This window comes from Chrysochloris asiatica, unplaced genomic scaffold (genome assembly GCF_000296735.1).
Source record: "Chrysochloris asiatica unplaced genomic scaffold, ChrAsi1.0 scaffold00026, whole genome shotgun sequence".
NCBI classification, from domain to species: Eukaryota; Metazoa; Chordata; class Mammalia; order Afrosoricida; family Chrysochloridae; genus Chrysochloris; species Chrysochloris asiatica.
In genome coordinates this window covers 1778247-1791348 of record NW_006408544.1, presented here as the reverse complement: position 1 = coordinate 1791348, position 13102 = coordinate 1778247, and the positions used below count along the sequence as shown (strand labels likewise).

The 13102-nt window shown below is 39.1% G+C and overlaps 1 protein-coding gene and 1 pseudogene across 1 annotated transcript in view; both read right to left on the bottom strand.

Annotated features, from left to right (window-relative positions):
- The window catches only part of CCDC30 (coiled-coil domain containing 30), a 110380-nt gene that overhangs the window by 14455 nt on the left and 82823 nt on the right, over positions 1-13102 (bottom strand). The window contains exons 10-11 of the mRNA XM_006839829.1: positions 11267-11408; positions 4886-5022 (exon numbers count right to left, since the gene is read on the bottom strand). Of these exons, the coding sequence (XP_006839892.1) occupies positions 4886-5022; positions 11267-11408 (279 nt within the window). The remainder of the gene's footprint in view (positions 1-4885; positions 5023-11266; positions 11409-13102) is intronic.
- Positions 209-730, bottom strand: LOC102825561 (annotated as a pseudogene).

Sequence of the window (13102 nt, the reverse complement as noted above, 5' to 3'; positions counted from 1 at the left end):
CTTCTCCATGTGCTCTGTTCTTATGGGCTTGAGTTCTGTTTAGGGGGACATAAACTATCCGTGGGTCATTTGACACAGAAGTGAACATCAAAGACCACTGTCAAAGGGAGAAAAGAATTGAGGTTGCTTCTATAGCTATGGGGAGTTGGTGTTCAGACGGTCCCACAGGCTGGAGTTACACGTGCTTGCTAGGAGAGTGGAGGCTGTTTTAGTAAAGGCTCGTCTTCTTCATGATGCGCAGGAACTCTTGCTCACTGACTTCACCGTCACCGTCTCGATCCGCCTCATCAATCATTTCCTGCAGTTCCTCATCAGTGAGGTTCTCGCCCAACTCCTTGGCCACGCATTTCAGATTTTTGAAAGAGATCTTGCCAGTTTCATCGTCATCAAAGAGCTTGAAAGCTTTCAGGATTTCTTCTTTGGTATCTTTCTCAGACATCTTCTTAGTCATCACCGTCAAAAAGTCATTGAAGTCCATTTTTCCTGTACCTTCCTTATCAATCTCAGTGATCATTTTCTTGATCTCTTCTTTCCTGGGCTCAAAGCCCAGGGCCCGCATTGCCACCTTAAGCTCTTTGACATCAATGGTGCCAGTCCCATCTGTATCAAAGAGATCAAAAGCTTCACGGATTTCCTGTTTCTGCTCATCATTGATGTCAGGCTTGGAGCTCATCTGCTTTCGTTGGCTTGAAATTGATGCCACGCTAGCCTTCTTAAAGCTGGAAGCCATAGCTGACGGACTCTATGGACTGTTGTTACGACAACGAACGTACACATTTACTCTCTTCCTCCAATCTTGATGCTACATTTTTCTTCATATAATCCAGCTTCTCAGATTATTTGCTCAGTATATAGATTGAATAAGCATGGTGAAAGAATGTAACCCTGGTCATACACCTGTCCTAATTTTACACCATTTGGTGTTTCTTTGTTCTGTTTGAACAACTGCCTCTTAGTCTATGTACAGGTTCCTCACGAGCACAATTAAGTGTTCTAGAATACTCATACTTTGCAATTTTGTCCATAGCTTGTCATGATCCACACAATTGAAAGCCTTTGCATAGTCAATAAAGCACAGGTAAACATCTTTCTGGTATTATCTGCTTTTAGTCAAGATTCATCTGATGTCAGTCAGAAATGATATCCCCATTTCACATCCTTCTCTGAATCTGACTTGAACCTCTGGAAATTCTCTGTCAATGTATGGTTTTAGCTGTTTTTGTATTACTTTTAGTAAAACTTTACTCACATAGTGTATCAATGATATTGTCCAATGATTTCTGCATTCCGTTGGGTCACCTCTCTTTGGAATGGATACAAATATGGATCTCCTCCAGCCAGTTGGCCAGGTAGAGTTGTCTTCCAAATTTCTTAACATAGGTGAGTGAGGGCCTCCAGTGCTGCACTGTTTGTTGACAGACTTCAATTTGTATTCCATCAATTCCTGAAGCCTTGTTCTTTGCCAATTCCATCAATGCACCTTGGACTTCTTCCTTCAGTACCATTGGCTCTTGATCATATGGTACCTTATTAAGTGGTTGAACATCAACCATTACTTTTGGTACAGTTACTCTGTGTATTCCTTCCATTTTCTTTTGATGCTTTCTACATCATTCAATAATTTGCCCATAGAACCCTTTAATACCACAAATCGAGGTTTGAATTTTTTCTTCAGTTTTCTCAGCTTGAGAAATGCTGAGCATATTCTTCCTTTTTGGTTTTCTAACTCCAGGTCTTTGCACATTTGTTGTAATATTTGACTTTGTCTTCTTAAGCACACCTTTGAAATGTTCTGTTCAGCTCTTGTACCTCTTCACGTCTTCCATTTGCTTTAGCATCACTACACTGGAGAATTAAGTCTCCTCTGACATCCATTTTGATCATTTCCTTCTTTCTTGTCTTCTTAATGACCTTTTGCTTTCTTTCTGTATGATGTTCTTGATGGCATCCCACAACTCTTCTGGTCTTCAGTTTTTAGTGTCTAATGCATCAAATATGTTCTTCAGATGATCTCTAAATTCAGATGGGATATATTCAAGGTCATATTTTGGCTCTTGTGGACTTGTTTTCATTTTTTTTAAGCTTCAACCTGAATTTGCAGATGAGCAATTGATAAGTCTGTTCCACAGTTTGCCCTTTGCCTAGTGTTGGCTGATGACATGGAGCTTTTCCACTGTCTCTTTCCACAGAGGTAGTCAATTTGATTTCTGTGTTTTCTCTCTGGTGAGATCCATGTGTATAGTCATCTTTTATGTTGTTTAAAACAGGTATTTGCAATGAAGAAGTCATTTGTCTTGCAAAATTTTATCATGCAATCTCCAGCATTGTTTTTTTATCACCAAGGCCATATTTTCCAACTACTGATCCTTTCTCTTTGTTTCCAACCTTTGCATTCCAATCACCAGAAATTATCAATTCATCTTGGTTGCAGGTTTGTTTAATTTCAGATTGACGAAACTCTTAGAATTCTTCAATTTCATCATCTCTAGCTTTAGTGGTTGATACATAAATTTGAATAATAGTGGTATTAACTGGTCTTCCTTGTTGTTGTTGTTAAGTGCTGTCAAGTTGGTTCCGATCCATAGCGACCCTGAACAGGGTTTCCGAGGCTGTAAATCTTTACAGGAGCAGAGAACCTCCTTATTTTCCCACAGAGCAGCTGGTAGTTTCAAACTGCTGACCTTGCGGTTCACAGCCCTATTCGTAACCACTATGCTACCAGAGCTCTTTGTAGGTGTGTGGATATTATCCTATCACAGACAGTGTTGCACTTTATGACAGATTTTGATATGTTCTTTTTGATGACGAATGCAACACCATTTCTCTTCAATTTGTCATTCCCAGCATAGTAAATCATGTGATTGTCAGATTAAAAATGGCCAATACCAGTCCATTTCAGCTCACAAATGCCTAGGATATCAATGTTTATGTCTTCCATTTAATTTTTGACAAGTTCCAATTTTCCTAGATTCATACTTTGTACATTCCATGTTCTGATCATTAATGTTTACATCCATTTCTCTTTATATTGAGTTGTGCCTCATCAGCAAATGAAGATCCTGAGGGCATTTCTCCATTCACATCAGCACGGTCAACTGTGGTTTGAGGAGGCAATTCTTCTCCAGCCACATTTTGAGTGCCTTCCAACCAGAGGGGCTCATCTTCTGGCACTGTATTTGACATTATTCTGGTGCCCTTCATAATTTTTCAATATTCAGTAATCTGCTACTGACAGTGTTTCACTGCTATTCATAAGGTTTTCAGTGATTAAATATTTGGAAATAGTCTGCCTCTCCTTCTCCCTAGTCTGTCTTTGTCTGGAAGCGCATCTGAAACCTGTCCACCATGGGTGATCCTGCTGGTATTTAAAATACCCATGGAATAACTTCCAGAATCACAGCAACACACAAGCCACCACAATATGACAAACTGACAGATGAATGGTGGACAGATCAGAATGGCACCTAGCATATAAGTGCTAAAAAAAAGTTAAGTCATTTTTTTATTATGGGTGGTACTACCTGTTAAGATCAAATTACTCTGCTCTGATACTGTGTTTGCAAAGCAAAAATTAAAATGTAATTAAAGTCTCCTACAGTGGTTAGGAATCTGTCTGTGAACCTTAAGGTCAGCAGTTCGAAACTACCAGCTGTTCCCCGGGAGAAAGATGAGGCTTTCTGCTCCCGTAAAAATTTACAGCCTCGGAAACCCTGTACAGGGTCGCTATGGGTCAGAACCGATTTAAAGGCACTTAACAACAACAACAACAACAACAACAATAGAGGAGACCTGGTGTGGCATTGCATGATAATGCACTTGATTCCAAGGTCAGTTTGAACCACAAGGTTGGTAGTCCGAACTCACCAGCTGCTCCCCAGAAACCATACAGGGTTGCTATGAGTTGGAACCATCTCAATGGCATTTAACAACAACGACTAGTGAAGGAATCCTGGTGGCACAGTGGGTTATGTGTTGGGCTGCTAATGGAAAGGATGGTGGTTCAAAACCACCAGCCAGTCTGTGGGAGAAAGGAGAGCCTGTCTACTTCCATAAAGACTGACAGCCTTGGAAACCCTAGGGGACAGTTCTACTCCATTCTATAGGGTCAGTATGAGCCAGAATTGACGGGACAGCAGTGGGGATAGAGAAGTAAGCCTGGCTGGTATGGGAATTCTTGTTTGCTCAGAAAATGTCTGATTAAACATTAACATGTTGGTATATTATGAATTTAAGTCATTCCTGTGAGCCTGGTCCTCTCTTGGTCTACTGATAAAAATTGAATGTCAACATACATGAAGTGATGGACCAAAGGGCACACAGCAGCCTCCTCAGTGAGATAGTATTGCTGTCTGAGAGCCTATTAGAATGGCTAGCCAGCCTCCTCTAGGAGATTTCACTTCTGTCACTTCCTTGATCTGCTGAAAACAGCAGACAGCAAAGCAACAGTTAAGAGATAGGGCTCAAGCTCAAAGCACAGTCTCTGCAATGATCTCTTGGTTGAGGGAGAAATATCCTTTTGCTTTTCTTTTTTGAAAGTTTTTATTGTGAATTGAGTGAAGGTTAATAGAGAAGACCATCAATTTTACATTAAACAAATTATACTCTTTGTTTCATCTCAATGATTGCAATCCCCTCCATATAACAACAGTTATCCCACTTCCTTCCTGTGGGTCTTATTTGCACTCCACCCTTCTTCCCATCCCTTCTCAACTTTGTCTTTAGGTAAATGGTGCCCTTTTGATCTATAATGGTTGACCACCCCATGGTGAGTATATCCTATTAGTATTATTGTCCCCACTGTATACCTGTCTACTGCTTGGCTGAAAATTGAAAGAAATACCCTCTTGATGGAGCCCATTGGCTCCTCAGGTAGGGCTGCACCTACCTGCTCTGCACTGAAGATATTATCCATTTGTTACCATGGATTAGTTCTTCTTGCTCTGTGAGTTGCTCTAGAAGTTTCCTTTTTTCTAGGAGCAGGATATCGTTTTGGGTGGTGATCTGGTCCTGGAATGCCTTCTCCTGTAGATAAGAAAGTCCCCTAAAGACCACAGCTGAAGAACAAATGATAGATTTGAGAGCATCAGCTTGTTTCTAAACTCTGATGGTAAACCTCACTAGTTGGCTATGTTTTGCTCCTTTCCTCTAGTCTCTTTTCATATATTTGCCGACTATTCACATATAGCTAGACAGTTTTGTTCATTTTGGTTATTTTATGCCATTAATTTTGTTTAGAGCCCTGAAGGACTGGTGGTCCAATGGTTAAGCAAGCACTCCATTGCCAACTGAAAGGTTGATGGTTTAAACTCACCAATGTCTCTGTAGGAGAAAGACCTGGCGATCTGCTTCTGTGTGAATTACAGCCTAGAAAATCCTATGACGCAATTCAAGGGCAGCACCAAATAACAACATTTTGTGTGGACATTTCATTATGTTGGGGGGTTAACATAGAAAAACACAGTTGACCTTTGAACAACACAAGTTTGAACTGCACACGTCCACTTAGACACAATCATTTTTCTTATTACCACTGCAGTGAGTTTAAGTGTTGGGAATATCCGGTTAACATGCCACATGATACTAATCATCTCCACGTGAGCAGTTCTTGAGAGAGACAGAGATATATGGATACTTGCAACACGCAGGTCACTGCAGTTAAGGAGAAAAAATCGGAATGTAAGTGGACCTACACAGTTCAAACCATGTTATTCAAGGGTCAACTGTATCTTCTATGCAACTTCTAATAAGGTTCTAATGCTCTTATTTGTAATTAATTTTACAGGTATCAAACCAACAACAAATAAAATGAATTCTCTGAAACTTCATATTGAATATTGAATTTTTTTTCATGTCCATCTACTTTGTAGTTATATTATTTTTAAAGCAACAGGGGGCAGTTTGGGAATCTAGTCACCTCACTTGGTGGTGTCAGGATCACAGCTGGTGGGGCAAGTCAAGCATGTTAGTCAGGTGCCAAGGATATTCTAGCAGTGATGATGCTGAAATGATTTCTAGCCTGACACTATGTTTCATTTTCTACCAGTGATTTTCCCACAAAGCAAGATTGAGTGAAGCTATAGCTAAAATGATAAAGGGATGAGTTTTGTGAAAAGCAATCCAACAACAAACAAAAAACACCAACCATTTTGTATATAGAAACAGTACAAATAATAGTGTAATACAAATAATAGTGTAAAAACTGTACAAGCAATAGTGTAAAATCCCTCTTGGTGAAGGAATTTGAAGCTCAAAAATGTAGAACTGCCATTCTTACATCACCAATGATCTTTCATAGTCACTGGTACCATCAAAGTCCCATCAGCTTTTTGCATCTATTCTTTACCTGCCAATGGTGGGAGTACGCAGGGATGGGAGACCAACAATATTCTGGTACACAGGAGGATCAGAAGGGGACCTTTCTTTCTTTCTTTTAAATATGGCATTAACAGGAATCATTCAGAAAATATTTCCTTTGTGAAAGGGAAATTATATCATGTCCTACAACAAACCATCTACAATTTAACTCTCTTCATCCAGGACCCTTCAATGTCTAGCAATACTCTTGGCTACTATTATGTAAATATATTTATGGCAAAGATTGACAGTAATTATATCCTATGTAGTTATAACTGGATAAGAAAGAATGTTCTGCTCTTCCTCTTCTTGTAAGTGGCCTGAGGTTATCTCACAAAATGGTTCGCTACTCACTTGACCCAGAAAACTGTACAAAATCATGCCAACCAAGAGGTTCAAATCTCCAGGTCCATTTTAAGAACACCTGTGAAACTTCCCAGGACATCAAGGGTATGCATATATGAAAAGCCACCAAGTATCTGAAAGATGTCACTTTGCAGAAGCAATGTATACCATTCTGACGTTACAATGGTGGCCCTGGATATAAGGTTAGTGGCCCCGAAAGAGTGAATTTTTGCTGTACATGCTTAAAAATGCAGAGAGCAATGCTGAACTTAAGTTTTTAGATGTGGATTCTCTGGTTATTGAACAGATCCAGGTCAACCAAATTCCAAGATGCACCACTGAACTTACAGAGTTCAGAGTTGGATCAACCCCCTACAAAAGTTCCCCTACCACATTGCTGATGATCCTCACTAAAAAGGAGTAGATTGTTCCTTAACCAGAAGAGGAAGTTGCACAGAAGAAACTGGAGAAGCAAAAATTTATGGCTTGGGAGTAAATTAAGCTTAAAATAAAAGTTTTTAAAAAAGGATGTTTTTTTAAAAAGCTATAGACACTCTATCCTTCAGAAATACAATCTTTTTTGAACCGAAAAATCAAGACACCTGTGTAGAGAATAGGATAAAAATGTGGTTTGGATGATCACAGCAATTAGAGGGCTCAAGTAATTTGCTACATGAAGGTTTTAAAAGTAGCTATATAAAGAGAGGGAGTCCTGGTGTGGCGCTGTGGGTTAATGTGCTGGACTGCAAAGTTGGTTTGAACTGCAAGGGTGGCAGTTTAAGCTGCATCTTGGAAACCCTTATACATGGTCGCTATGGGTCAGAACCAACTCGATGACACTAAATACATAACACACACATACACATGTAAAGAGAAAGTGAGGAAATGAAGTCAAAAGAACTGCCATTTTTTTTGGAGATTTAGTGCTTAAAAAGTGAGACCAGCTTTTTTATGCTCGGGGATCTGGTCTAGGGTCCCCAGACATGTACTTACTTATTTTGTTGTCAGTTTCAATCCACAGCAACCCTGTATAGGGTCTCTGAGGAGCAGCTGGTGAGCTTGAACTGCTGACCTTGCAGTTCAAACCGACTTTGCAGTCCAGTGCATTAACCCACACCAGGATGCCTTACTTACTACTGTGGCATTAAAAGCTCTGCATCACTCTTCTCTAGTATAAGAATTACTAATTCACAATTTATCTTGTGAATTACTATGCACCCACTCATTACCATGCTTTAAGAGATTATATGCCAAAAGAAGGGAAAGAATATTTGTTAAAATTTATGTGTGCCAAGAACCACTTTTGGCATTTTATATTTTCATACCTACAAGAGCATTGTGAGGTGGGAAATATTTTACCTATGAGAAAATGATATGCAGAGACTTGTCCAGGATCACAGAACTATTAAGTAGCAGGGCTAGAATTTGAATGTAAGTCTATCGAAAGTCAAAACCAAGGAGCTCTGGTAGCGTAGTGGTTATGAATCAGGCTGCAAACCGCAAGGTCAGAAGTTCGAAACTACCAGCTGTTCCACTGGAGAAAGATAAGGCTTTCTGTTCCCATAAAGATTTACAGCCTTGGAAACTCTGTACGGGGTCACTATGAGTCAAAACCGACTCCACGGCACATATAACAACAACAACAACAAAGTAAAAACCCAGAGTTACCTTCAAGGGCAGTGAGCAAAAGATCCAGTAACTCTTTCTTCCTGTCATTAAGTGCTGTGGAGTCAGTTCTGACTCATAGTGACCCTGTATAGGGTTTCTGAGGAGCAGATGGTGGGTTTGAACAGCCGACCTTGTGCTTAGCAGTGCAAGGATTATCAACCAGGACCCTTGTTGTTCTTAAGTGACATCAAGTCAGTTTTGACTCATTGTGACCCCTGGGCATATTATCAGGAGGGACCAGTCTCTGGAGAAGGATATCATGTTTGGTAATGTGGAGGGGTCAGAGAAAAAGAGGAAGACCCCAGCAACATGGATTGGCAAAGTGGCAGCATCAATGGGCTCAAGTGTGGCAACAATTGTGAGGTTGGCTCAGAACTGGGCAGTGTTTTGTTCTGTTGTGCACAGGGTCGCTATGAGTCGGTACCAACTTGATGGCACGTAACAACAACAACAACAACATAGTGTTTCCAAGGAGGGCCCTTACCCTCTGCTTATTTATGATCTCTAGTATATTTCATGGAGACCTGTGATTCTTAAGACGATTCTTTTTGATCCTAATTTTTCTAATTTTAATTTTAGAACTGTATTCACAACAAGGTTCATAAGTGATGTAAAATCTTTTGAGATAAATAAGGTGCTGATTTCCCCCCATACTCATTAGTTTACTGAAATAGATTCAAGTTTATTCATTTGAGTGATGTTTTTTTAACTCAGGTATGACATTATAGGAAAAGCACTAGACCACAAGGTTGGTTTGAATCACAAGGTTGGTGGTTCAAACTCACCAGCCACTCCTTGAAAACTCTATACAAGGTCACTATGAGTCACAATTGACTTGATGACACATAACAACAACAACATAGTCTCTCTTGGTGAATGTTCCATGTGAACTTGAAAAAAATGTATTCTGTTGTTATTGAGTGGTAGTTGTTAAGTGTTATCAAGTCATTTCTGACTCATAATGAATCCATGTGACTGAGGAAAACATGTGCCATAGTGTCTTTCTGTGGTTGTGATCTTAGAGGACTAGACCACCAGGTCTAGTTTCCTAGGGATGCTGTAACAAATCACCACAAACTTGGTGGCTTAAGACAACAGAAATTTATTCGCTCACAGTTCTGGAGATTAAAATCTGAAATCAAGATGTCTGCAGGGTTGGTTCCTCTGGAGACTCTGAGGGAAGATCTGTTCCATGCTTAACTCCTAAATTCTGGTGGTTACTGGCATTCCTTGATTTGTAGTTGCCTTACTCCAATCACTTCCTCCATTGTTACATGACCTTTTCCCTGTGTATGTGTGTCTGTGTGTATGTCTTCTTCTAAGGACATCATTCATATTGGATTTTAGGGCCCTCCTTAATCTGGCATGACCTTATCTTAACTAATTATTCCTCCAAACACCCTATTTCAAAATAAGGTCATATTCTGAAGTTCTGGGTAGACATGAGTTTGGGGAAACACTATTTAGCACAGTACGGTATGGAAGAAAGAAAGTGCCTGCTGAAAGCAGAAGGCCGTTTTTTCATGAAAGCCTAGAAGTGGAAGGCAGATCATAGAAGAAGGAAGTGATAATACAAAAGAAAGTTGGTGATGTTTCTGGTGGGCCTATGAATCAAAATGCTGTTTTTTTCTATATACTTTCTATATTTTGCTCTAGGTTTTAGCCTAAACTGGACCTGAGTCTCCAGAATAAGTTTGATGATTTAGTGACAAAATAAAAGGATACTGCACCAATCCAACCTAGTTTTGCTCTGTCACTGTAGAGTATTAAGAGGATTTATTAAAACTAAGAATACAATGCTGGTGATGCAACTGTTAAAATCCTCAAATGCTTTTTTATATATAATCTAGGGAATCTCAGGAGTCCTGGTGTGGAGCTGTAGGATAAGCACTGGACTGTGAACTACAAGGACAGCAATTCAAACCCACAAGCTGCTCTTTAGAAACTCTATACAGGGTAACTATGAGTCAAAACTGACTTGAAGACACTTAACAACAGGGAATCTCAACCTGGAGTCCAATGATGTTCCACATACTGAGTGAAATAATTTGAACTGCCTTAGTTTCCTGGTAGTGCAATAAAAAGTTTGTTGGATATTGGAGTGAGTATTTTGGGGTGAGAAAAGAGTTTTCAAAAATTTTGAAAAGGGTTGGGGATCCCAAGCAGTGAAAAAACAAAAACAACTGGTCTAATCAGTTACGCTTTATTTCTAATTGATAGAGTTTAAGGAGTCCTGGTGTGGTGCTGTGGGTTAATGCACCAGACTGCAAAGTCAGTTTGAATTGCAAGGTTGGTGGTTTAAGTTCACCAGTTGCTCCTTGGAAACCCTATAGAGGGTTGCTATGGGTCAGAACCAACTCAATGGCACTTAACAACAACAACAACAAAGGCTCTCAAGCTTATTCAGCATTTAATTCCATTCTTCAGTCCTGTTTCTTTTCTATCCATATCCCAGTGAATTAGTTACAAGGGCAATAAGACAAACCTAAGAAACTATAGCTATTTAGAAAAAAAGTTTGAAGGCACCAGTCAGAGATTGGTAAAGGAATAAGGATCACATGTTTTTACTGCCATTGAAAACAAACAGATGTTTGTGGCAAATTGAAGGCTATCCACAGCAGGAATGAGTTATTGCGGGTGGTTTGAAAGTCTCTGTTAAGGAGTGTTTCAGAATACACATTATCCTTTGAAGGATGGATACTGATCATGAGATGGCATGTCCCCTGTGGTTTAGCATCTCTGGGAACCTGACGGACTTGTTGGCAAGACTTAAATACTCACATTGAGATAAGGTACAAAGAAAAGAAATGTGGACAATGAAGAGCCAAACATAAATTTTAAAATGAGGCATTCTCTAAGCGACCATCCGCCAGCATTTTCCACCTTTTGTTTCTCTCACCTTTTCCATTTGTTGTTGCAATGCTTCAGTGTCATTTTCAAGTTGCTTAATTCTCTCATCTCGTAGATGTACTTCATGAACTAAAAGATCCTTGACTTTGCGAAGCTTGGCTTTCTGGTGGTGATGTTTCTCATTATAGTTTCTATAAAAGTAAATGTGGGGAAAAAAAAAAAGTAAATGTGAGTATGAATAGTACACCTGAAATTTACTTTGCTTCCTCAATTTGCATCTTTCTTGGGTTTCCTCTTCTTGCTTAAAAGTCAGGGGTCTGCTATGACATGTGGATATATGTCCTGTTTCCTATCTGCTAGTTTTATTGCTCCATACTCGAAGGAATGGATCAAGCATAAAATAACAGCAGTCTAAGTCATCTAAAATGTGACCCTACAGAACACAGAAATTATTGAACGATATCATTAATAGCACACACAAATAAAATTTGCTGAAAATAATTAGAAAGTAGTTGCAGCAGTACATCAATAGGGAGCTGCCAGAAATTCAAGCACTATTCAGAAGAGGATATTAAATGAAGCATATCATTGCTGATGTCAGATGGATCTTGGTTGAAAGCAGACAATACCAGAAAGATGTTTACTTGTGTTTTATTAACTATGCAAAGGTATTTGGCTTTGTGGATCATAACACATTATAGATAACATTGTGAAGAATGGGAATTCCAGACATTTCATTGTGTTTATGACAAACCTGTACATAGACTAAGAGGCAGGTATTAGAATAGACCAAGGGGATACTGTATGGTTCAAAATTAGCAAAGATGTGTGTCAGGGTTGTATCCTTTCACCGTATTTATTTAATATGTGTACTGAGCAAATAATCCAAGAAGCTAGACTAGATAAAGAATAACTCAGCTTCAGGATTAGAGAAAGTCTCATTAATAACCTGTGATATGCAGATGACACAATCTTGCTTGCTGAAAGTGAAGAAGATTTGAAACATTTACTGATGAAGATCAAAGAATACAGCCTTCAGTATGGATAACAATTCAATGTAAAGAAAACAAAATCCCCACAACTGGACCGATAAACAATATCATGATAAATGGAAAAAAGATAGGATTTCATTTTCAAGGATTTTATTTTACTTGAATACACAATCAACACTTACGGAAGCAGCAGTCAAGAAATCAAATGGCATATGGCATTGGGTCAAATCTACTGCAAAAGTGCTAAACATGAGAGATGTTATTTTGAGGACTAAAGTGTGCCTGATTCAAGCCATGGTATTTTTAATTGCTTCCTGTGCATGTAAAAGCTTGACAATGAATAAAGAAGACTGTCCTTCTATTATTTTGATTTCAAAAAAGTTAAGAATTTGTTCCTCTGAAAGAGTGGTTGGGAAAACATGTTAAGAAAAAAGAAAAAAAAAAAAAGCATTATCTGTAAAAGTTGGGACTAGAATCAGTTGCTGTTCTTAGGAACTGTATGTATGTATACGAGAACAAAACAGACAATGTTTCACTGCTATTCGTATGCTTTTTACTGGCCAATTTCTTCAAAAGTAGTTTGCCAGGTTCTTCTTCCCAGTCTAAAGCTGAAATCTGCCCACCATGACCCTGCTGGTATTTGAAATACTGGTGGCATAGCTTCCAGGAGCACAGCAACAAAAAGGCTGCCACAGTATAGCAAACTGACAGGTAAGTGTTGAAAAACAAAACAAAAAAACCAAGCATGATGTCCTTCTTCAGGGACAGGTCTCTCCTGATAAAATGTCTTAGTATGAGAGATGGTCTGGCCATCTGGCTTCTAAGGAGCATTATGATAATAATTCTTCCAAAACAGATGTTTATTCTTCCGGCAGTCCATGACACCTTTAATA